Here is a 25,588-nt window from a genome sequence, read left to right as displayed (position 1 = left end):
TGTTTGACCGATCAAAATGCAGTAATTTCTTTTTTAAACACATTTTTTATTGTGTTTTTAACAAGTACAACACAGAAAATGCAGTTCTTTATGAGTGAGACAAAATGTAGAGTTATAGTAGCCAATATGCAGTAAGTTATACTATACAATTATACACAACACAAGAAAGGTTTTAAGCCACACCAAAAAGAGAAAGAAGGAAATAATTTAAACCCAACACTAAACTAGTATGTAACAAAGCTTGAATTTTCATTTAAAGAGAGAGGGAAGGAGGAAGAGTTAAACAAGTGGAAGTCAATAACCCTTAGACCAGGAGCCGAAATATTATTACTATCACCTTTACTATTCATCCGTCTACTTATTACTGAGTAAAGCGATGAATGAAAGGGGACCATATGAAAATTAATTTGTATTTCTTCCACCAAAAACTGTTGTTAAGGCGTCTAATGGAGTAATTTCCTGACATTTTCGTTGTGATTTTAGATATTTATATACTTAAAATCATTTTTTTCTGTCCCCACGTTCAGCTTGTGACCCTGCGAGGCTCCATTTTAGAGGATGCGGTGGCGTCCACGGGGAGGCACGGCACCGTGCGCGGTCTGCCGCTCAAGGAGGTCCTGGAGCAGGTGGTCCCTGAGCTCAGCGTCTCCTGTTTGAGGCTGGCGCTCAGCACGCCCAAAGTCACCGAGCAGCTCCTCAAACTGGACGAACAGGGGGTGAGTTATGCGTCCGCGTCTGTGTTTGCATTTCACTCATGGTCTTGTTTGATAAAACTGGAAATTCGACAGTTGACCCCCGACGCCTCCATTGAAATTGTTCTTGGGCTAAACACCTAAAGTGGCTTTGAGTCAGGCTTGCTGAGTAAAGCAGAACAATCTGACCTGATAAGTAACACAGAGACTTATGGTGCTGCTCAGATAGTGTGTTTAAAAGCGTCTGAAATACAACTGATTAAGTGTTGGTGCATAGTACAGAATCGGACTGAGGTCGGTGAAAGCTGAGTGGAGCAGGGAGTGCCGTGTTTGAGCATGAGTGTGTAACCATAAAAGCTCTAATGTTTAGCCACGTTATCTCGCCTTTTATTTAATGGAGGGTGAAGTGCAAGGCGGAGGTGTTTTTCCCTGCAGTCGGATTGTTTTTGTTTGTGCAGGTGTTTTTGAAGTGGTGCTGAATGTTTAAGTGCATCCATATATCCATCGGGGTCGTACCGTCCACTTTGACATCAAGTTGCATTAAAAGCAGAAGGTTCAGACTGCAGTGGTTCAGCTGTTTGTGTGTGCGATGTTAATGTTGTCTCTCTCCTGCCGTGCAGTTGAGTGAGAAGCACAAGGTGGGTGTTCTGCTGTGCCGTGCGGGCCAGAGCACCGAGGAGGAGATGTACAACAACGAGGAGGCGTCACCCGCCTTCTCTGCCTTCCTGGAGCTGCTGGGGGAGCAGGTCCTTCTCAAAGGATTCACCAAATACGCTGCACAGCTGGACACAAAGAGTGAGTCTACAGAAGAGCCCCTTTCAGACATGCGCTGCGTCCGAATAAGCGCATAAAAGTCAAGATGGCAATCTTACGCTCTTTGTAATCTTAAGAATACTTTGTCAGCATTTTCATCATGGCGCATATTCAAAACAACAGATTGAATTGATAAGGAAATCGATAAGGAGAGTGCCTCACTCTCAAGACACACGCATATATAAGTCCTCAATGTTTAAATCCTTTACTGATTTGAGGGAACATAAAACACTCCATAACAACAACTTCCACTCCTGTTCTCCAGCAGTGAGACTTCTTCCTCTAACAAGCATCGTGTCTCATTCCTTTCATGCTGGAATAAAGCCACATGGAACATTTATATAAAAGAGACCAAGAGTACAAAATCCATTACTTTTACAACCCAATAAAGTTATGTATTCTATGTCTGAAGAGTTATAGCCAGGCCAAGTGTCATAACCCCAGGAAAAGCACAACGACTGACTTGGCATCCTCATGATCCCTGGAAAAACATCTGTTTGAACGATCACACTTTTTGGTATCTAAAACAACATGTCATCTGTAGTTAACAACGTCTCACGTGAAATTTAAAATCTCTCTCTCCAGCGGACTCTACGGGCACCCACTCCCTGTACACCGCCTACCAGTACTACGAGGTCATGTTCCACGTGTCCACCATGCTGCCGTACATGCCCAACAACCCACAGCAGGTAAGCGCTTATGAGCAGCAGCCCCCCCCCCCCCCCCCCTATTGTATGTTGAGTCTCAGGCCTGTAATTGTGTGTACAGCTGAAAAATGCATTCACAGCTTTCCTTTCTTGTCACCCACAGTCTGTGTGTGGTTGTTGGTCGAAGCCTCTTCTGTTTGCTCCGTGTCGTAAACCACAGCAAGACTTCATAAAGCTGAGAGTCGTGACTTGTGTCACTCGTTTAGAGTCTCTTCCCTCTTTAATTCAGCCTCTCGTGTTGTGTCTTTTCTTACTCACTGGCTTTTTCTTCTGCCCTCTCTCTGCCTCTCATTCTTTTACTGGATAAGAGCTGGGTGGGGTTCAGTAGTGAGTAGTTTCTTTATTTGCTCCCTTTTCTTTTTTTCTTTTTTTCCCTTCACTCCTTTAAATAAAGCTGCCTTCCCACACGTTCTCCTGGGTGCTGTGGGTTTGCAGCGTGGACTGCGTGTGTCAGTGAATGGTGTGTAAGATCACATGTTGCTTGTGGGTATTATTAATAGTTTGCATTAAGTGTTTGCGTGAGAGGCTCACACATATGCTCAAAACAAGCCGTGTGGGTGCTCAGTTGGTTTACTATGTGTCAGTGGTGTAGGCTATGGAGAGGCTATTTCTACCATAAAAATATAAAAGAGAATAAATTAATATTGTGGATTGGAGTGCTGTGCTCTTATCACCATGCCCACAGCAATCTGTTTATTATTAACAAGCTTCATCATCTTTAAATAATCGTTAATCGTTAATCTTGTAAATGGTGAGTAAACAAGAAATGTGCAGGTTGCACCTTTTTAATTGAGTCAATTAAAAGTTTGGTTTCACAGTTCATATATGTTCTTAAATCCGAGAGTGTAATTTTAATAAATGGGACTTTAACTCCATCCAGAGGTTGAGACAGTGCGGCAGCAAGGAGGTGTACCTGCTCAGATGAACCTCTAGGTGGCAGCATCTGACATTACATAGAACCTGGAGTGGATGAAAGAAGTAGAAATATAGATCCTGTGGAGGCTCTTTCATTCAGGACAGAGGAACAGCAAGGCCTGCGCACTCACCAGTGATGAAATGTATCGTAAATACCTGTTGAATCTTACATGTCAGCAGCATTTAGTTATATTTAGAATGGATGCTAAAATAGAAAATAGTCAAGATGTAGATACAAGATTCCAGACTTCTTCTCTGCAAATGATCAATTCTAACCACACTAGTTCAACTTTTTAAACCACTACATCAGGCAGAGGTTAGCACGAGTGAAGGATGCTCCTGTGGCACCATGCTGCAGAATGTTTGTGCTTCTGTGTCCAAACAGAAGGCTGGATAGGATTACATAATTGGTACTTTCACACACTTCCCTCTGCAGATGAAGAGAGGATTGGCAAGCAGCGCTCCACAGACACAGCCTGCACTCTGTGCCATGTCTTTCTACACCAACACAGATAGACGGACAAACCAGCTCACACGCAGACACAAATAGCCCAAACAGCATCCGAAAAATAAACGACACAAAGGACTGTTGATGGTGTCTCTCGTTTCCCGTGTCAGACTCTCTCTTATCGTTCACTGAGTCAGTTGTGTCAATGGCAGTTATGTTGGCTCATTTTATTCATTTGTCATTTTTCTTTTATCTCTCATCTCTTCTTCCTCAGCTCCTGAGAAAGAGGCACATAGGGAACGACATCGTCACCATCATCTTCCAAGAGCCGGGAGCGCTGCCTTTCACGCCGCAGAATATCCGCTCACACTTCCAGCATGTCTTTGTTATTGTCCGTGTGCACAACCCCTGCTCTGAAGGCACCTGTTACAGGTAAAGGTTTTTTAACAGAATAAGTACATACACACAACTATAATTAAAAAATGATTGTTTCTCACTCTTCAAATCTGTCCCACCTTTTCTCTTAGCGTTGCTGTGACACGAATGAAGGATGTGCCCCCTTTCGGCCCACCCATCCCCAGCGGCATCACCTTCCGGGACCCAGAAACCTTTCGGAACTTCCTTCTAGCCAAAGTCATCAACGCAGAAACTGCTGCGCACAAGTCGGAGAAGTTCCACACCATGGCGACGCGAACGCGGCAGGAGTACCTGCGTGACCTGGCTGAGAATTACGTCAGCAGCACGCCGCTCGACTCAGCCGGCAAGCTCAACAACCTCATCTCCCTCGCGTCCAAAAAGCGGGAACGCTCCAAGGCGAGAGAGGGCGCGGAGCTGGGAGCGGCGGGGGCCATCGCCTGGAGGGTCCAGGCCCAGGACTTCAGCGGAGGTGGGACGGAGCTGCCCTGTGCCTTGGGTTTGTCGGCCGAATACGTCCTCCTCACAGACTGCTCCACCAAAGAGGTGGTGTTCAACTGTTTCTGTGCGGACGTGATCGGCTGGACACCGGAGCGGTTGACGCTGAAGATCTTCTACGGCAGAGGAGACCACATCGCCGTGCGGGTCCCGGAAGGCTGTGCACCGGACATCAGGGAGGTGGTGCAGAGGTTAAAGGTGAGCGGTCAGAGCTTGTAGACTAGAGGGTCGGTGATTTGAAGCACATAGCTTGTGTTGTTTTTGGGGCCGTAGTAGTTATCGGATGTAAACAAACAAGGTTATATTTACATTTAATGGTAATGTCTGTATCCTTGAGGCCTAACAAATAATTAATTCCCGTCCTCAGAAAGTATTTGCTACGCCAATTTAAAGAAAAATGTTTGCATCTCTCTCCCCAATTTCCTGTTTCTCTGTACCGGCGCTAGTTAATGTGGTGTAGTCGAGCTTTTTACTAGCTTGCGGTTTTCCTCTTCACTGCCTTTGTTGGGTATTGTTTAAATGTTGGAGATCTGCATCCTGGAAAGCCTGAACAATGTGTCAGAGCTAAAGTTAATAACCTTCAAATCTGCGGCCTATCAGGCCAATTAGATTCATATCAAAATATGAACTCAAACATCATCGAGCATCAAGGTAGTTTATGCAACCATATTAACTCAATCTTTCAGCTGGTTGATGAGAGGAATATAATACTGTGATAATTCCTGTAAAATTCAACAAATGAAATGCTGGGAAATGAGATTTCCTGGACTCCTGCAAGCTTTGTGTTAATCCAACAGAAAACAAAATATCTATAATTAAAAAAAAGTTAATCTTTCTAACAGTAGCAAATATATGCATTGTTTCAGATTACGTCACCTGGTACTTTGTGCGAATATTAATATTTCTGATAGATTTGAGTATTTAATGCTCTTCCTGCTAATTTAATTCCCCTTTCATGCTGTTTTATGATGCTTTCCTTTGTTTTAGAAGATACCCAGATACATAAGGCTGTGATCATACTGTAAATGTAATATTTATTTATTCACATTATGTCCTCTCCTTGGTTAGTCCTTGACGGTGGGGTGTGAGACGGTGGACATGACTCTGAGAAGAAACGGACTGGGACAACTGGGCTTCCATGTCCGCCTGGACGGCACTGTGGCTGAGGTACCGTCAGATGACCATCTGCCACACCAGACCTCAAATACTACTCATCTAGGAAGAGTCTTGGCTCTACATAACTGGCTTGTTTGAAGACTTTTTTTTTGTGTTGTTTTTGTTATGCAGGTGGAGGAATACGGCTTTGCCTGGCAGGCAGGACTGAGACAGGGCAGTCGGTTGGTGGAGATCTGCAAGGTGGCCGCGGTGACGCTGACTCACGAGCAGATGATCGACCTGCTGAGGACGTCGGTCACGGTCAAAGTCATCATCATCCCTCCGTACGAAGAGGGGGGGCCTCGCAGGTGTGTTAAAATGTCTTTGAAGCTACACTAACGAGAGTGACTCATTTTGAAAGCGGCTTTGGTGAATACAGATGTTGAGGAGGTAGGCATCAGCATTGCTGAGCGTTAGCAGGCAGTAGTGGAAGGACAAGAGCGAGCCAGAGTGAGTGCAGGACGCTGCTCACGCAAACACACAAAAGCATTGGTGAGGTAATGGCCAGACTCCAATGTTCTGGGAGGATTTTGTGTGGGAGTGCGTGAAAAGAGGAAGCAAACGAACGGAGAGAAAGAAACGATGTGTGGTTCGAGAGGAAATAGGCGGAATGAAGCATGGAGACAAAAACAAAAAGAAAGAAGCATTTGTTTAATGGGAATTAAATGAAATCTGCTTTTCTTTGTTTCCCTCTCCTTTGTATGTAGTCTCATCTCGCTCAGCTGACTATCGCCTTGTTTCCCCTCCTCCCACAATCTATTTCTTTCCCCTCCCGTCATCCTCTTCCAACCTTTCATCTGCACACACGGCCTTGACAAAGACAGAATAACGAGGCCTTATGAGACGCTGATGTGGTGTTACAGAGCGGTTGTGGAGGTGAAGAATAACCACAGTGGCTGTGTGTGTTTCTCACTGAGAACCAGGGCTTTTAAATACAGTCATTGCGGCGGGTTGTGTGATCGCACAGTGGTTAGATATCTTCAATGTTTGAGGCAGTTTAATTACACCAAGTTAAATCCCTTTGACACACACACACATGCACGCTCTCTCTCAAGTAGCAGCTGATAATTAAGAGTCTTGTAATTCACTCATCCCCCACTCTCTCTCTCTCTCTCTCTCTCTCTCTCTCTCCCTCCCTCTCTCTCTCTCTCTCTCTCTCTCTCTCTCTCTCTCTCTCTCTGACTCGTTTGCCGTTGTGTGCCAGGCAAGAAGCAGATTGCACGAGATTAAGGCTTGGGATTCTGCAGGGAGAAAAAAAGGACCGCATAAAATAAATAAACGAGTGGAAGTGATTAATTAAAAATGCATGCCCTGTGCGAATGAAGAGGACGTAAAAGAGGGAGGGAAAGAGAAAGAGGCAGGGTTTATTGAGTTGGAGAGGCAGAGAAGCGTTCGGCGAGGAGGACGTGTCTCAACACCACCGAGAGAGTGAGAGAGGTGGGTGGAGGAGAGAGAGAGAAAGACAGAGAAACCAGAGTTGGAAGTGTTTTGTTTTTTTCTGCTCTGACTGGTTGCCGTGCTCATGTAAGATGGAGGGATCCAGAGGAGAGAAGGTGTGATGTTGTAGTGTGTTTGACCACGTGTGTCTTGGGAGCTACAGCTGTGTCACATCTGCCAGCGTGATGGAAGAAACACTGCATGTCAACATACGTAGGCTCCGCTCTCTCTAAGGTTTGTACTACTGCTGTGTAACGGTATTGGTTGAGTTGGTAGTATTCCTTGATTGATCAACGTGTCCTGACCACGTGTTGTGATCATGTTCATTATTTAGTGACTGTGCACTGTTTATACATAGTATTCATATTTTCTACAGGCGTATTGATGTGTGTGCGTTGTGTTTACATCTCTACAGCTTTCCTTTGATAATGTTTTACTGTCTTGTAGCAGAGTAGGTGCAGTAGAGGGTTTAGTGTCACCAGGCTCTTCAATTAATCCAGATTGAACACGAAAGAATCAGTTCACCCAAATTATAAAAAACATATTTTTCTCAATCTGCTGCTATGTATTCATGGAGATGCCTTTGGTGGTATTTATTTTAATGTGTTGTATACTGAGATTTCTTCCTCTACCACAATACAAAAGAGGTGAATGGAAGTTTATTTATTCTGCTCACAGCATTAAAAAAAATGATATTTACTTTTTTTACAGACACTTATCTTTGCTAAAATAATGTCCCTGTTATTTAGAATAATCCAAACTGTTCACTGTGTATGTACAGTTTTAACTGGAACTATGTTCTGGTGAAGAAATAGTCCCTAATAGTTGGGTCTCGTTTAATTAATTAGTCAATAGACCGAAAATTGATCTGCAACTATTTTAATTATCCATTAATTGTTGAAGTCAAGGTCATTTTATTGAAATAGCACATTTCATACACAAAGGCAATTCAAAGTGCTCTACATAATACATTACACATTAAAATGCTCATTTAAAAGAATAGAAACCTTTTTAAAGGAAAGAAATGAATATCTGCTTGTCTTCGATGACCGTAAACGTCGGTCAGACCAAACAATACTTTTAAAGACAACATAATTGTGACATTTTTACACCAAAGGATTAATCAAAAAACATTCTGCAGATTGATTTATAATGAAAATAATCATTACTTGGCTGAACCGACTCTTTCAGGCAAACACTGCGTCCTCATCGCTCTTATTTCAATCTTCAATCTTTTTAAATGTATTTTTTATAACCCTCTCTCACCTCACAGAATTTCACTCAATTCCTCCACTGTCATGGCCATCCCTCGCTCTCTCTTCCTCTCTTCCTCTCGGCATTCGTCTCTTCTTGACTACATCCTCTCTGCGTATTTAATGCCTCCTGCCCTCCTGTAATGGGTTGGGAATGAAATAATGATGATATGTAAAAGATATGTGCTGGATCTCGGGCTAGCTAGAGGCTACTATTAGAACATGAAAACATTTCAGTTGTGTTTGTGGCCTGATTTGAGAAATAGAGATATATTGAACCGTTTTCACACACTAAACGCACAGAGGAGGGGAGCGTGGACTGGATTGACTTGTTGTGCTGGATCTCCCTTCCTCTCTCCGTGTCTTTAGGGGCTGCACAGAGGAGTATGAGATGAAGACCATGGAGCAGAAGCCAGAACCTGAGCCCCTGGCGGCCGGCTACCGGCCAACCCCTCGCCCGACGTGGCGATGGGACAGCCCACCCATTCCTCCAGGGCTCCACAGTGTCCCCAACCAACAGCGCTGGGCCCCCATGGGTCCCCCTCCTCCTCCACTGCCCCGCTCACACAAGACCCTGATGCCTGTGCCCTACAGGGAGCCCCAGCACCTCAACTCTAAGAGGTGAGACTTTTTTTGCAGCAGCATGTTTCTCACTTAATTTGTGTTTCTGTAGCAGTCTTACTCGTATTCCTCACCTCTCTGCTGTCTGTTTGTTGTTCTGCTGGTTAACCGTCACCCTCTTTGTGTCCCCTCCAGGCCAGTGAGCTACCCAGAGAACCACTACAGTCTGTCTCCTGCAGGAGGCGACAGAGTGCTGCCCTACAGAAACCCCTCTGCCAGCTTCTCCTCACCCTCCTCCGGCCTAGTCGGCCTCTCCATGATGGGGCCGCCTGGAATCACACCAGGCCCCTTCATACGCTACAAACCCTCCCCGGACAGGTGTGTGTGTGTGTGTGTGTGGTGTGTGTGTGTGTGTGTGTGTGTGTGTGTGTGTGTGTGTGTGTGTGTGTGTGTGTGTGTGTGTGTGTGTGTGTGTGTGTGTGTGTGTGTGGTGTGTGTGTGTCTCTTTTAATCTTGATTAAACATGTCTGATGTAACTCTTAACTACTGTTTTGTTGCTCGAGGTGGATTATATCTGTTTATACGATGAGGCTGACTAATGTGTCAGGTCTGCAGTTAGACGTGTATGAACACACTGTCTCCTTGAGGAACGATCTGGTGTGTGGGCGGCTCTTCCTCACTGTGTGGAGGTTGATAACATCTCGCACAACCGGATAAATGTGTTTTATTCAACTGCCATCAGGACGCAAAACAGAAATTCAAATCCTCACGCTACATTTTAAGGGCTTTTCTTTGGAGTTTCATTTGAGTAATTTACCCACACATTTTTTGTTGTTTGATATATAACTGACAGTGGCATGAACGTGGTTATTAATCAAATGCCACCCCTCCTCCCATCTGTGTAGATATGGAGCAGGACAGCGCCCCCTGCTGCCCTATGAGCCCCATTTCAGTGTGGACGTCACCTCCAGTGGAGAGTCTTCCTCAGGCTTCACCAGTCAGGAAAGCACCATGGAGCGCTGCAAAACAGGTACACCACCGTCAGAAACTGCAAGCAGCTAATGTACAATATGTTGTGAATACTCCTTTCGTCAATAATTGTATGTTGACAATGGATCACATTGTATGTGAAAGGGGTTGTTCGTAGTGATGAACACACAGAGAATTATCACCTGACTGTGACTCTCAGCTCTCATTAGCGTTTTGATCTTTTTCTCATTAGTTGGTAGAGACCAAAACAGAGCCAAAAGAGAGTAATAATAATAATAATAATGTTGCCCCAAATCTGCATAACTGATAATATGTGGCCAAAAAATAATTTGTTGCAGGTTGTAAATTAATCAGACTTGTCTTACACTGCGTTCATGGTCTATTTTGTTAAAGTGTGTGTGTGTGTGTGTGTGTGTGTGTGTGTGTGTGTGTGTGTGTGTGTGTGTGTGTGTGTGTGTGTGTGTGTGTGTGTGTGTGTGTGTGTGTGTGTGTGTGTGTGTGTGTGTGTGTGTTGCACAGTAGAGATAACAGAGTGTGACTTTGTGCGTGGGTGGAGGTCAGTGTTTAAATGTGCTATAAGTATTTAATCCTCTTTGCCAACCATAGAGGTTCAGTGTAATTTTCTTTAATCCTGTGAGTGTCTGTGTGTGTTTCTGTCTAGAACCCCTCTGGCATGTCCCTGTGCCGTCGTCTCGGGGTCCTGGGGGTGGAGGGGGGCAGAGGAGACCAACCAGACAGGATGTCCCGGGGAAAGACTCTCCAAACAGACACTCGAAGGTCAGACTTGTCCTCACCCCGTCTCATTTCATTCGTCTTCTTTGCCTCGTTGCCTCTGAGTTTGTCTAAATGTCTTGTCCCCTCTGCAGGGCGAGACTCCGTACTCCAGCCACTCCAGCAGTAACACTCTGTCCAGTAACGCCTCCAGCAGCCACAGCGACGAGCGCTGGTTCGACGGAGGAGCCGGAGGAGAGCGAGGAGGCGACCCGGTGGACCCTGACCCCGACCTTCTCAACAAGGGGGGGTCCAACGACAGTGGGATCGACGCCTCGACCCACTACAACAACAATCGGCAGGGAAACATGTCCAACAGCCAGTCCCACAAGCCCATGCACTCCTTTGCGCCCTACAGCGGCATCCAGGAGCTGTCCGTGGGAAACGGCAGCGGCAGCAGCGGAGAGGCGAGGAGACGAGAGTCCTCGCCCATCATAGCAGCTTCAGCTAATCAGAACAAAGGGTACCGCACCAGGACATTCCCGCCTCCGGGCTCCAGCGCCGAGAAAAGGGATGCTTTCAAGCCCAGGTAGGTGTCTCACTGATGAGAGGCATCTTCTGTAAAACATAACATTAACCTCAATGAATGGCTTTTATTATATAGAGAGAGAGTGTTGCATTCATAAGTCTTGCAGTTAAATGTTGCTCGGCTTCATAAGACTTAAGTGAACGATGCACCAAGTAGCCGTTATTTACCACCACCAGATTCTTTAACAACAATAGTTTAACACATGGAAATCTATCTTTAAAGGACACACTACAGATTAAAGCAGCCTAATCCTTGTAAAACATACAGATCGTCATGTGATCTCTTCTGCTGGTGCACATCATAAAACACACAAACATGCACAGGCTTCGGCCGCTCTGTGTTGGATTAAAACAATCTGTGTTTAAACCCCATCGAGTGCCATCGACTGTGCCTGGGACGTGTTGGACCATCAACATAATACAGACATAAAATTAAATCAGAAGGCTTTAGGACACAGATGATTCATCGCGGTTTGTGCACAGCTTATCAGATATTGTTGTAAGGTCTATGCTTTGTTTTGGTCAGAGGATTACAATCGGTGTTTTTGGGTGATTAATGATGGTAGTTGCAGTTCATCTGCTGTTTATCCCTTTGCTGTTAAAGGTGTTGTATCAGCTGTCAGTAGCATAGTATCTGCTGTGTGAACTTTAATGGCATACTCTCCTCTTCATTGCCTGACCAATGAAGAGGAGGAGAGTAAGATGTATTCTGCAAGAATGAATTATGCATGTATATGCATGAATATATTAATGTGGAAAGACAACACATATAGAGAGCTGAACTATAAACTCAATTTACCCTCTGTGAGCAAAACAAAAATAGCTGTGCTCTGATCATTTATTGCACATGTTTACGGTAGCCGTACATGTCAGAGGATCTCCCACAACTCTCATTTAATCGCAAGATTATTATGTTTTTGGGACATGAAATATTTGAATGATCCTGCAAAGGGGCAAATAATTAAATCATAATGATGTAAAATGCAGTATTTGAACACAGAACTCTTTCATCTTTTGTTCTGTTAAATTAGCTGACCTTGCATCATCTATCAGCTATCTGTGACCAATCGTATGTGTCCTGACACTTTAACTTACCTTCAGTCAAGTCATTCATTAACCACATGTATGTGTGTGTGTGTGTGTGTGTGTGTGTGTGTGTGTGTTCATCCTCTCAGGGCCTACACACCGCAGGGTTACAAGACTCCAACAGCTGAGAAAGCCCGGCCCGTCCGAGCCGCTACAACGACACCCACCTCAGCTCATTTAAGCTCCACCCCTCTGTCCAGCTCCGCCCCCAAGGCCTTTTATGGGAAGAGCAGACCAACCGGCTGGCAGAACGACGACAACAGTCCGTCGCCTTCAAACGCAACCACGACATCCATCTCTGACAGCAGCAAGAGCAAGAAGTAAGTTAGTGACTGATGAAGTCCGAGTCGTTTACATTCTGTTACTGTAACATATTGTTTGAATATAATGAGTTTACCAAGCACACTTGAAAAGTCCATCTAAAATCTCCACTGACTTAATTCTACCTCAGTGACCTGCAGTTGTTGTGTCTTTAGTGTGAAGCTCAGCTCAAAGTTGTTGAGTTTGCTAGTTCTTCCTTTACAACGCATGCAAGGAAATGTCAATATGTTTTATGCAGCGTATGATTGTATACTAACCCAACCTGTTAAACGTGACTAGACGAAAGTGCTTTGAGCTCTGAATGGTAAAATGATTGTGTAACTCAAAAGAAAAAATCCCTTTACTGTTAATCAACTCATGACCCCTCAGATTTATCTTGTGACCTCTTGTTGGAGTCATGACCCAGAGGTTAGGAACCACAGTTATTAAGTAATTGTAGACATGGTTACATTGATAGAAAAACTCATGAGTGTCTTTTGCCTAAAACCAGCTTCTAAAACACTGACTGTAAATGGGCTGCTAGTGTCAATGGTTTGGGTCAATGTGGTGGAGAAAATACACACTGTTGTTTGTGCTTCTGGTGCTCGTGTCTCGTATCTCGTGTCTCATATCTCGTGTCTCATGTCTCATATCTCATGTCTCGTGGCTCATGTCTCGTGTCTCATCTCTTGTCTCATGTCTCATGTCTCGTCTCGTGTCTCATGTCTCGTATCTCATGTCTCATGTCTCGTCTCTCGTATCTCATGTCTCATGGCTCGTGTCTCATATCTCATGTCTCGTATCTCGTGTCTCATGGCTCATGTCTCATGTTTCATGGCTCATGTCTCATATCTCATCTCTCGTGTCTCGTATCTCATGTCTCGTATCTCATGTCTCGTGTCTCGTATCTCATGTCTCATGTCTCGTATCTCATGTCTCGTGTCTCGTATCTCATGTCTCAGGTCTCGTATCTCATGTCTCGTGTCTCGTATCTCATGGCTCGTGTCTCATATCTCATCTCTCGTGTCTCATATCTCATGTCTCGTGTCTCATGTCTCGTGTCTCGTATCTCATGTTTCATGGCTCATGTCTCGTGTCTCATATCTCATCTCTGATGTCTCATGTCTCGTATCTCGTGTCTCATGTCTCGTGTCTCCAGGCAGGTGGATACAAACTCAAAGAACGTGTTTGGACAACCTCGGCTCCGGGCCTCACTGAGGGATCTGCGTTCTCCGAGACGGACTTACAAAAGCACCGTCGAAGACGACCTTAAGAAACTGATCATCATGGACAACCTGGGAGACACGCCACAAAGGGATCCGGTGAGGAACACTCGTAACACCTGACACCATTATCTCAGTCAACAGTCTTTCTTTGATGAACTTGCACACCCAGCTCTCTGATCTCTGGTCCCTCATCTCTCCGTAGTCTCCCAGGCGAACCTTGCAGCGCACCTTCTCAGATGAGTCACTGTGCAGCGGGCGCAGAGAGGCCAGCTTCGCCAACTCCGAGAACCCGACGACGCCCACTGACGTTCTGTTCACCTGCACGCTGCCCACGCGCAGACACGGCATCTCCAACCAAATGCAGGGCAAGAAGGGTGAGTTTAAACTTCTGCTTTGAGGCATGTAGAGAAAACTTACACTGCTGTGTTGAGTGTATTAGCTGCCAAGTTTCATTCTGTGGGGATCTAACGAGCTCAGTGACAAAAGCAATCATTTATTATTGTAATGCACAAGTTATTTGTTGCTTTCATAACTTCTACAACCTTGTAGTGTGTAGATGTCATTGTTTGATGTTTGTTTGCTCACTGTAGCTGCTCTGCTCTCCTGTCCCTCAGTGCCTCTGTCCGCCTCAGAGCTGTCTCTCATAGAAGTCAGAGACAAAGTTCCCCCCCTGAGGAGGCTCGATCCCGGGCTGATGCCTCTTCCTGACACAGCCTGTGGGCTAGAGTGGTCCAGCCTGGTCAACGCTGCCAAAGCCTACGAAGGTGAGGCGGGAGACACTTCAGGATTAGGTTTGTTCAACTCAGTGTGAGATTCTAAATGTAGCATGTGGCATTTTGTGTATTGTTTAGCCTCCGCCCCGGCTGGAGGCATGATGTTTTTGTGTTGTCTGTCCGTCGCTAAGCGATATCTCAGGAAAAGCCTGGAGGGAATGAAACAAACATCCACTTGCTCTTAAGGAAGTGATTTGACTTTGGTGGTCAAAGATTAAGCTATTGGCCATAACTCAAGAATTCACATGCTAACTATGACAATTTCTCACAAATATTTAATAGGATGAAATGATGAAGTGATGACATTTTGAACGTACATTGATGTCAACCGCAAATATGGCTGAAAGTTCTGCAAAATAATTGTTAAAATTGTCTGAAAGTTATATTCATTACATTAACCGTCTACATATCAGATTTATTGTTCAATTCAATGCTAAACAAATCTAAATTTCCCCAAAATATAACTGCTCTGTTGTAACAACAAATAAGCAAGATTAATATAGTGTACAATCTTACATGTGAGACATATCGTTTGTCTGATCGGTTCCATCGTGTCTCGGCTCGCTGCTGTCACACGACACTCCTGGGAAAGAAGGAGATCTCTGCGTTCATCTGTGCTTCGTACGCGACCGCCCGCTCTGCTTCCCAGACGCTGTTTCTTTTCCGGGTCTCTCTCCTGTCCCCTGTGTCCTCTGTAACCACAAAGACGATCACAGCACAGACAAACCCGCTGGACTCAAGCCAACACTTGATCCATAACCTCACCTGCTGCCAGGTCCCGCTGTGCTCCGGTGTGATTGTGTCATGTATCTCCAGGGACGCTTGGGTAGAAAGACTCCTTCATGCAGCTTTTTATAAAGTGCGATCGTGTGTCTCTGTTGCAGCACAAAGAGCCGTTTCCCTCTTCTCGCTGAATGAGCCACAGGTCGGAGGTCCGGACATGAGAGCAGTCGTCAGTCCAGTCCAGTTTCAGACTCCTCAGACACCACGCACCACACCGACCTTCAGCGGGTAGGTCGACCTCACTGTGTTTCTGTGAAGTCGTGCAGTCAGAGAACTCTAGCGATACAACTCCTCCTCACTACTGCCATCCTGTGGTGATGCATTTAACTGTCAGAATGAATTTGAACTGCATCCCAAGCGTGTTTACTCCTTTGTATAGTCTCACTATAGTAAACAGTTGGATGTTTGAATTGTTGCTCTGGCGTCTGTGCTGCCAGACAGGGTTTCTATTTAGTGAGCTAGTGAGCTGCACTCAGTTTATTATTGAAACTGAAGAGCTTCAGTTCAAACAGTCTTCCACAAGAATGAACACGCACACAAACACCAGTAAAACCTACATAAGCTGTGCAGCTCGCTGTTTGTGTTTTTTCTGATTTAGAGTGTTGTGATTTGTGCTCGAATGATGACAATAATTATTGTTATTATTATAATACTGTGTACATGAAGGGGCGAGGGAAAAACCACCGATACACTCGATAGTAAACACTCACAAATACCCCCTGCCCCCCGACGGAGCCGTCCCACTCCTGAGGGTCTGGGGCTCTGCAACGGGTCAGTAATAATAATCTGTGCCGTGTGTGTGTGTGTTAACAGCGACGAGGTGCCCAACGAATTGTCTGGTCGGCTCTTCCACCTGGAAGTGATGTTGAAACAGCTGAACAATGATCTGGAGAAAGTAAGAATCTTTTTTCCCTTTATTAAACAGTTCAGTTTTTGGAGAACATTATAGTAATGTTAGTTGCATCCACCAGGATTCCCAATTTCTTCTTTTTTTGATACCTTTGCTTTCTCACCTTAACAATAAATCAGCTTTTTACCAATGTGTGGGTTCAAGATACAGAACAGATCGTCTAGTTCATTATGATTTCACAAAAAAGTCAATGACCCTACCAACATCTTTAAATGCTTAAAGTCTTGTCTGTTTAATTTGTGTAAAGACGACATGTTTTTTAGAGGTTATGTGTTGCTCGTAGACACTTTTTTGTCACCGTAGAACTGAGCCAGACCACCTGTTTCCAGTCTTTATGCTAAGCTATGCTACCTGTCTCCTGGCTGTAGCTTCATATTTAGTGGATACACATGAGCGTGGTATCCATCTGCTCATCAGAGTATTCCCCAAAATGATTCCTTTAACAGTGAAAAGTACAGTTCCATTTATTGTCCGATCAGCAAGTAACTGAAGTATCCTCGTTTCTCTTCTTCTCTCCTCATTTCCGCCGCTCTACCGCCAGGAGAAGAAGGATAAAGTCATTCTGCTGGCAGAGATGGCCAACCTGAGAGAGAATAACCAGCGCTTGCAGGTGGAGAGCGTCACAGCCAGTGAGCAGCTGCGCAAGTTCAACACTCTTTTTACTGACAACGGCCAGACAGAGAGTGAGCACGAGGCTCACTCCTTAACACACGACAGTGACTCGAGGAGGGAGTGATGCCTGCAGAAGAAGAAGAAGAAGAAGAAGAAGAAGAAGAAGAGAGGCCACAGAGGAAGGGCCGGCGGTGAGAGTACCCATGATTCCTTGCACGCGCAGCGGCGGCAGAGGTCACAATGATGTCACCTCACTCAGCTTCCACTGGACTGCCTTAAACTGTAGAGAGAGCAAAAAACAAGACCGTTGATTTTTAAATTCATCACTCCCCGAAAGTCCCACCCAGCCTGCACACAGAGACCCTCCCTCTCTAATCTCTGAGCCTGTTTATTTTTATAGACTGAAGTCAGAAAGTCTTACATACTTGTCATATATATATATATATATATATATATATGTGTGTGTATAAACATATGCTACTATGCCAGAGGAGCGAGTAGGAGAGGAAACTGTTTTAGAGAACGCCACATCACCTGGAGAGGCCTAATACTGTTCCTGCAGCGAATCAGCCAAAAAAAAAGACTCATTACAGACAGCATCTCCCAGAATGCACTAGAAGTAATGGAAGCTCTACAGACATGGTACTGTAGATAGATGCCTGTGTGGTACAATTCTCATGTATCAATATTACCCATATTGTACTCATATTGTCGTACTAAAGAGGTGTGTGTGTGTGTGTGTGTGTATGTGTGTGTGTGTGTGTGTGTGTGTGTGTGTGTGTAGCTGATGGTACTCAGAAGCATTATGGCACAACAGTGTTTGTGCTCAAGGCAAACTGCATTTTATTCCCCTTTGGTGTGAATGTGATGGTCTGTTGTAGGATGTTTAGAGTGATGAACAAACCAGTTTACTGTAACATGAACACTTGTGGGTCACCATATTCTTCTTTCCTCCGTTTACATGGATGAACCTGTGGCCCTTTAGATGTGAAACAAGCCATCGGCGCGAGTCTGAATGGTGGATGTCATGCAGCGCAGTGATATTATTAGTATCATATCTCTAATGTTGTGCATTGTTTTGGGTTCAATTGTCACTGTTTTCAGCAGCGCCGTTCTCATCTCAGATCTAGATGTACTGGATAATTGTTTTAACATTGAGTCGTTATCACAGAAAAAAGAGCATTTCAAAGGCGTACTAATATTTAAAGCAGTAGTTTGACAGACTTTCAGTTTAATATACGCTAAAAAGTAAAAACGGTTACCAAAATAACATGTTATCTCTAATTTGTCTCGTCCCCAAATATAGTCTGAGTTGAAAAAAGGAAAATTCGTTGTTTTAGGGACTACTTTTTTGGGAGAGTAGTAACTTGCAGGACTTGTTGGTCCTGGTGTTGCACCAAATATCGGCTATTTATCACATACTTGATTTGACAGCTGTTACCAAACATGGTGCCCCTAAAAATGTCAAATGTCAAACTATTCTTAAAATGACGTCTTCTTTGCTTACTAATCAAAATTAAGCTGCATTGTAAAACATTTTCTGTCCATGAAACTCGACCACAGTGAAGCTCCTTCACATCAGAACCAGTGTGTCTGTGCGCGTGAGAGGATTTGTCCCCGTGTTCTCTAAATGAACACAAGACACTATTTATACCGCTAGCTTGCTTAACGATATTGTCTTACTATATCTATTTTTCATACAGAAACGATGAGTGTTTTTCTTGAACGTTGGTACTGAACAGTTACATCCCTGCAGAGGGCGACTCTCAATCTTCCTGTGTCGGTTTAGATACTGCTGATCAAATTGTACTACATGACGATCTCCCGCTCTGCCCTGAAGGACCGATGCTTCTCTCTCACCGCGAGGTTTCTTCTTCTTCTTCCCTGGTCTGACTGGAACTGTTGAATTTTAAATCCTAACTCTCTCTCAGGTTCCTCAAGATGCTGTATGATGACACATCAGTCAGGAGTGGGCGATGTGTAGCCTGACGCGATGTAAATTCAATGTCTGCAGCGTACAGTTTCTACCAGTGTAGTCATCCCTTTAATATTTATGGGTGTATTACGTCATTTTTGGCAAAGTTACAAATCTGACCTTTTTTATGGCAATGTGGATTCTTCATGATTGAATAACTTGATTTATAAGTGTTTCATTTGCAGGATTAGAAAGTTGTTTTTCCAGAAAGTGGACTATATTGAAACATATAAAATGATATATGTCGTGACAAGAAATATCCTAATCGCCCACTCCGACCATCACAAGACTCTCTGAGCTGCACAGAAAACTGCCATTTCCTCCTGCGTTCATGTTCCCAGCTCCTTCATTACTCTGCAGCCAGTTCTACATTCGGGCTGTGTAACTTTGATACCAGTAACGTTTGGGCCTATTCGGACCGTTTTGTTTGTGTTCAGAAATGCTCCTCTTACCAGTCTCTCGTGAACACGTTCAGGCTATGACGGGGTCAGATTCTATAAAGAAGCATCTTTTATTTCCTGTTTGGGCATTTCTAGTTCAAGTGACTCACTCCTCCTGCATTCATGCAGCTTTGCAGGTGTAGCTGTGATTTTAGTATCTCTTTAGTTTGCTTTTGTAAAAAGGGGGCAAGGTTTCTTTTTTTATAAAGTCTGTTAATGTTATGTATAATTTTAAGCTATTTATAGCATACACAACGGTCCCTGTTGAACAAATCAATAATGCATCACGGTTAATGGTAATATTGTATAACTAGATTTGTTTTTTTAGATGTTAAATATTTTGATAATTTATTTTTTAACACATTCCCACTGTTGAGAGATGAGGGTACTGTGTTTTTATGTGTATGCCGTTTTACTTCTGATCTCTGTACAAACTGATTTGTATGATTCCTCGTTTTCTATTTTTTTGGCATCTTTTTTTTTCCCCGTTTGTGCGTCGGTGCTTTCTGCACAGAGCAGCGTACGCAATGCATCGACAAAACGTTTTGGTTGGACTTTGTTTTCTTTGGGTTGTAATAACTTGTACATTTAAAAGTGTAAATTATGTTTTCATTATTTTATAAAAAATATATTAAAAACAGTTATCAACATGGTCTGATTTTTATAACAATTCTCCCAATGAAGTTACAACTGGTACGAAACTGACGCGTGTTTTCATTAATCGAAAAAATGTTTTTTGAATGAATCAGTAAAAGTTAATCTTAAAATTGCTTTTAGATATTTACCTGAAAACATCCAATTATGTGTAAATGTGGAACCATTGTGTGGTTTTAAGCTCAGTCTGGTTTAATATGTTCTGCTAAAGTAGTCTCTGTGGAGGGAAAAAACACTATTTTAACAGGTTTCGTAGACAGCTTTAGACAGGAAATGTGGGGGGGGGGGGGAATGGAGGATCCAGGAATCAAACCTAGGACTTGCAGCACAGGGAACTTGTCACCATAAAGAAAATGCATCTCATCTTTTATTTTAAAGGGACCATGTACAGTTAACATGTCACAATTTGATGCACTGTACCAGATTATAGCTTTAAGTCCTTTGGCAGGTCTTGCTGTGTAGTCTTTGAATTCATTGATAACAGAAATTAGCTTCAACACAATAAAACTTGCATGTAAAATGTTTTATTTCAAACATAAAATATATTTTGTACAGAGAACGTGCTGTTATATATTTTACATAAGAAAGCAGAACACTTTAATAAATTTTAATTATATACATTCCGACAGGTTTATGACAGTGCGGTCAATGAAAAATGCTCACGTTTCTGTAGCGAATGCACTTAAATAACACCACGATCGAGTCACAGCTGGTGACGACCTGAAGCCTCAGCAGGTGGGAGTGATTAAGGAGTAGAGAGAGAGGACACGTGGTCTACGATCCACACATGAGACAATCGTCACGGTTCTCCAGAGAACACACCATGGCAGCGATGTTGCGCTCTTTGATCTCCTCTGTGGCCTTGACCGGTTCCTGCGCCTCCTTCATCTTCTCCTTGTTCAAGGTGAACTGGATGGGGTTAGCGGCAGGCTTCGTCCTCAGGTAGTACATCCCCGTCTTCAGACCCTGTGGTGAGAGGAAGAGACGAGTCTTAATGCACGTTGTTGCACTCAGTAGTAGTAACTTCTCCTTTACATCCCGGTCTCACTTACTTGTTTCCAGCCGTAGAAGTGCATGCTGGTTAGTTTGCCGTAGTTTGGCTCTGCGATGTGGATGTTCAGCGACTGGCTCTGGTCGATGAAGGCGCCGCGGTCGGCGGCCATCTTGAGTACAGTCTTCTGGGAGATTTCCCAAACGGTTTTATACAGCTGCTTCAGATCATCTGGAATCTCATTAATGTCCTGTTGAAACAAATCATACAACACCAGAGCTGAAACACCTATTTAATTATTCACAACCTTTTTAAAGCAAAAATGCCAAAAATAAGCACACATCAGCGCTTCCTATGAAAGGCGACCTGGATGTGTCTTGTTCACCTGAATGGACCCGTTGTGGCCGATCAGCTGGTTCTTCATCTCCTCGCTCCACAGCCCTCTATCCGTCATGTCTTTGAGCAGATGAGGATTGACGATCTGAAACTCCCCGGAGAGCACCCTGCGGGTGTAGATGTTGCTGGTGTAGGCTTCGATGGACTCGTTGTTGCCCAGGATCTGGGCGGTGGAGGCCGTGGGCATCGGCGCCAGCAGCAGGCTGTTCCTCACGCCGTGCGTGGCGATCTTCTCCTTCAGCAGCTTCCAGTCCAGCAGGTCGGTGGGCGTCTTATCCCACATGTCGTACTGCAGGATGCCCTTGCTGACGGGAGAGCCCTCGTACGTCTCGTAGGGGCCGAGCTCGGCGGCCAGGTCGCAGCTCGCCTCCAGGGCGGCGTAGTACATGGTCTCGAAGATCTGAATGTTGAGCAGCTGAGCTTCGGGGCTTTCGAACGGGTAACGCATGAGGATGAAGCAGTCGGCCAAACCTTGTACACCGATTCCTATCGGCCTGTGGCGCTTGTTGGACTTCTCCGCTTCAGGCACCGGATAGTAGTTTATCTCGATGACCTTGTTCAGGTTTTTGACGATTACTTTGGTCACGTATGCTAGTTTTTTAAAGTCAAAGGTCTGCTCAGGGGTGACGTACATGTTGAGCGCGATCGAGGCCAGATTACAGACGGCCACCTCGTCGTGGCTGGTGTACTCAATGATTTCTGTGCAGAGGTTGCTGGACTTGATGGTGCCCAGATTCTGGTGGTTCGTCTTCCTGTTGCAGGCGTCTTTGTACAGCATGTACGGCGTACCGGTTTCCGTCTGGGACTCGATGATGGCATGCCACACCTGCTGAGCCTTCACCACACGCTTGAACCGGCCCTCCTTCTCATAGGAGGTGTAGAGCTTTTCAAACTCCTCCCCCCAGCACTCGTCCAGCCCCGGGCACTCGTTGGGACACATCAGAGACCAGTCTTGGTTGCTCTCCACTCTCCTCATGAACAGGTCAGGGATCCACATGCCGTAGAAGAGGTCTCTGGCTCTCTGCTCCTCCTTTCCCGTGTTCTTCTTCAGCTCCAGGAAGTCAAACACATCAAAGTGCCAGGGCTCCAGGTACATGGCGAAGGCCCCGGGCCTCTTGTTCCCGCCCTGGTCCACATAGCGTGCCGTGTTGTTGTAAACTCTCAGCATGGGGACGAGCCCGTTGGAGTTGCCGTTGGTGCCGGCGATGTAGCTCCCCGTTGACCGGATGCAGCTGACGGCCACGCCGATTCCTCCGGCTGATTTGGAGATGAGGGCGCATTGCTTCAAGGTGTCGTAAATGCCCTCGATGCTGTCATCTTTCATGGCGAGCAGGAAGCAGCTGGACAGCTGTGGCCTGTTGGTTCCTGCGTTGAAGAGCGTGGGAGAGGCGTGGGTGAACCACTTCTCCGACAGCAGGTTATAGGTCTCGATGGCTGCGTCGATGTCCGTCTCGTGGATCCCGACGGCCACTCGCATGAGCATGTGCTGCGGTCGCTCGGCCACTTTGCCGTTGATCTTCAACAGGTAGGACCGCTCCAGAGTCTTGAAGCCGAAGAAGTTGTAGGCGAAATCTCTGTCGAAGATTATGGCCGAGTTGAGGCGGTCTTTGTTCTCAAGGACGATGTTGAGCATCTGCTTGGAGATCATGGGAGAGTGGCGTCTGTTCAAGGGGTTGACGTAGTTGTACAGGTCCTCCATCACGTCGCTGAACACCTTCTTCGTCTCTTTGTGCAGGTTGGAGACGGCGATCCGCGCAGCGAGGATGGCGTAGTCGGGGTGTTTAGTTGTGAGTGTGGCGGCGATCTCTGCGGCCAGCGTGTCGAGCTCCACGGTGGTGACGCCGCTGTACAAACCCTGGATCACCTTCATCGTGATCTGGGCCGGATCCACAAAGTCAGCGTTAAGTCCGTAGCACAGCTTCTGGATGCGAGAGGTGATCTTATCGAACATGACGCGCTCTTGGCGTCCATCTGAAAAACAAAAAAAAAAACACTTTTCAGTTAACCCGATCACCACGGTCCAAAGAAGACAGAATAATTATACAATCAATTAACAGTAAAGATGAAACCATCAGCGGCCTCAGTAATCAGATAAATGCTGATGTCAAACTGGATCTTTAAATCAGTTAAGATCTTTTTGTCATTGTTTAACAAAAAGAAAAATGTTTGAATTAGCTTCCTTTTTAATATGTTCCTGTTCCGACTTTAAATCCACACAGATGGATTATTTTGTGCTGATATTAAAGCAAATGTATTCTTTCAAACTTAAGTATACATTTGATAAAATAATAAAAATCGCAATAGTTCATGGTCTCAACACAGTGTGATTCCTTCCGGTATTTAACTGTTAATTAATGGTGGACGAAGTATTCAGATCTTTTTTACCAAAGTCAAAGTATCAAAGTAACTATACTATATAATAAAGTGTAAAATAAGCGTTTTACTGCATTAAAAATCTTAAATAAAAGTACATTAAATGTATTAATTAATATACTTCAAGTAGCAAAAGTGGGAGTACTCATTATGCAGAATGGCCAGTTTTAGATTGATATAATGTATAACTAATATAACTTGTGATTACAAAATCCTCCTCACTCACAAAGCCCTCCATAATCAGGCCCCCTCCTACCTCACCGACCTGCTTCACCACCACACTCAATCCTCTGATGCCAACCTCCTCTCTCTTCCACTCAGGACCAAGCACCGGACATGGGGTGACAGAGCCTTCTCCATATCTGCCCCCTCCCTCTGGAACTCTCTCCCCAAACATATCCCGAGACTGCACCGACCTCTCCATGTTCAAATCTCAAATCAAAACCCACCTGTTCAAAATTGCTTTTAATGTGTGACCGATATTGTGTATTTTATGTTTTTAGTGTATTGCTTTTATATATAATGATTTTAATGTAAAGTGTCTTTGAGTACTCTGAAAAGCGCTATATAAATAAAAATTATTATTATTATTATTAATGTTTCAGCTGGTAAAGTATGTCTGATGTAAATGTCTTTATACACAGCCAGGTAGCGTAACCTATAATGTATTAGTCAATTTATAACAATCTAAATCTCCAAAGTCATTCAAGTTATTAAATATATTTAGTGGAGTAACACGTACAGTATCTACCTACAAAATGTAGTAAATTGCATAAAGTGGAAATACTCAAGTAATGTACCACATAATTGTACTTTAGTAGTCACGTTACTTGAGGAAATGCAGTTATATTCCACTACAACTACTATACAGGGTATTGTGGTCTTCAACTATTTATTTAGATTATTCAGTCAACATTAGTCTTTATACTTAACCAACATGTCCTCTAACCAGAGACTCGAGGTGTACATTAACATGCAGGTATGTTGGGCCTTTACGAGCTTAACTTTTCATTTTGGCGCCAACCCTGACACAAAGACTTGTGGCAAACAAATGCCTTCAGCTGAAAGCTCCAGAAATCACATTACGAGTAAGTCAACGGTTGATTGTACAGCCAGCTGGTGATTAATCGGACATTTATACAACGACATGTTGTTAACATGACGCCAAAAGAGTTAGTCCACTCAATAAAGTGACAGCTTGGCTGCACCCTGCTATGTTAACTAACAGCTAACTAGTCTAGTTAAGATAACCAACTGAAGGCTACTAGCCAACGTTAGCTAACCGACTAAAGCACGGTGAGTAAGTTTAGTACTACATCAAATAATCAGCCGGATAAAGGCAGCAGATGAGTCGCTGCAGGTGAGTGACAGAGCGATCCACATTATTGACAGTAAGCATTGAAGCTAACTGAGGATCCATAACAATAGAAAACAGCTCACCTCGCTTGAGCACGTGCATGCTGGTAACGTGTGTTGTTCCTCGTGTCCTGAGAGAGAAAACAGCAGCTGAGCAGCTACAACTTTATCTTCTGCTCGGTGTCAAACTGTGCGGATACACACAGACTCCGTCCAGACCCAGAGAGAGTGAGAATAACCGCTTAAAGTCCCGCTAACGCTGTATTTGTATGGAAGGCGTCACCGCTACAAGCAGAGATGGACGGGCGTTCTGACCAATCACCAGCGAGAGAACGCGGGACTTTACTATCTGAGGACCAATCACAACAGTTTGGTCAGCTTCCTCTTCCGTTCATGTTTCCCGGACTAAAATGTGGCGGGAGAGAGAGATGTAGGTCACCTAACATGTTTTGTGTTGTCCTGGCCTGTTTCCAGCTCACTAATTAGCATTCATACAGCACACAAGAATGTATCCACACTGTGCTCTCACTC

General features: G+C 44.5%; 2 protein-coding genes across 14 annotated transcripts in view; one reads left to right on the top strand and one right to left on the bottom strand.

Annotated features, from left to right (window-relative positions):
* Window positions 1-19,935, top strand: part of sipa1l3 (signal-induced proliferation-associated 1 like 3) — a 63,160-nt gene extending 43,225 nt beyond the window's left edge. For 12 of the 13 annotated variants that reach the window (XM_076100422.1, XM_076100424.1, XM_076100421.1 and 9 more), the window contains 19 exons: window positions 528-716; window positions 1,313-1,487; window positions 2,091-2,194; window positions 3,850-4,007; window positions 4,103-4,685; window positions 5,556-5,654; window positions 5,775-5,950; window positions 8,702-8,953; window positions 9,089-9,271; window positions 9,799-9,923; window positions 10,545-10,660; window positions 10,750-11,183; window positions 12,358-12,588; window positions 13,728-13,890; window positions 13,997-14,168; window positions 14,409-14,585; window positions 15,452-15,578; window positions 16,164-16,245; window positions 16,802-19,935. In XM_076100422.1, coding sequence (XP_075956537.1) covers window positions 528-716; window positions 1,313-1,487; window positions 2,091-2,194; window positions 3,850-4,007; window positions 4,103-4,685; window positions 5,556-5,654; window positions 5,775-5,950; window positions 8,702-8,953; window positions 9,089-9,271; window positions 9,799-9,923; window positions 10,545-10,660; window positions 10,750-11,183; window positions 12,358-12,588; window positions 13,728-13,890; window positions 13,997-14,168; window positions 14,409-14,585; window positions 15,452-15,578; window positions 16,164-16,245; window positions 16,802-16,996 — 3,741 coding nt within the window. In that variant the 3' untranslated portion in view covers window positions 16,997-19,935. The remainder of the gene's footprint in view (window positions 1-527; window positions 717-1,312; window positions 1,488-2,090; window positions 2,195-3,849; window positions 4,008-4,102; window positions 4,686-5,555; window positions 5,655-5,774; window positions 5,951-8,701; window positions 8,954-9,088; window positions 9,272-9,798; window positions 9,924-10,544; window positions 10,661-10,749; window positions 11,184-12,357; window positions 12,589-13,727; window positions 13,891-13,996; window positions 14,169-14,408; window positions 14,586-15,451; window positions 15,579-16,163; window positions 16,246-16,801) is intronic. The other variant, XM_076100434.1, reaches the window with a different exon arrangement.
* A 511-nt stretch (window positions 19,936-20,446) lies between these two features.
* On the bottom strand, window positions 20,447-25,311 carry LOC142959213 (ribonucleoside-diphosphate reductase large subunit). The gene is made up of 4 exons (XM_076100436.1): window positions 25,142-25,311; window positions 21,318-23,299; window positions 20,994-21,182; window positions 20,447-20,907 (listed from the first exon to the last, which is right to left on the bottom strand). The coding sequence occupies exons 1-4, from the start codon at window positions 25,158-25,160 to the stop codon at window positions 20,716-20,718; spliced, it is 2,382 nt and encodes a 793-aa protein (XP_075956551.1). The 5' UTR covers window positions 25,161-25,311; the 3' UTR covers window positions 20,447-20,715.
* Window positions 25,312-25,588: the final 277 nt, after the last annotated feature.

This window comes from Anarhichas minor, unplaced genomic scaffold, assembly GCF_050575085.1.
Source record: "Anarhichas minor isolate MPS153535 unplaced genomic scaffold, ASM5057508v1 ptg000026l, whole genome shotgun sequence".
NCBI classification, from domain to species: Eukaryota; Metazoa; Chordata; class Actinopteri; order Perciformes; family Anarhichadidae; genus Anarhichas; species Anarhichas minor.
Note: the sequence above shows the minus strand (reverse complement) of the source record. Positions and strands in the feature narration are given on the sequence as shown.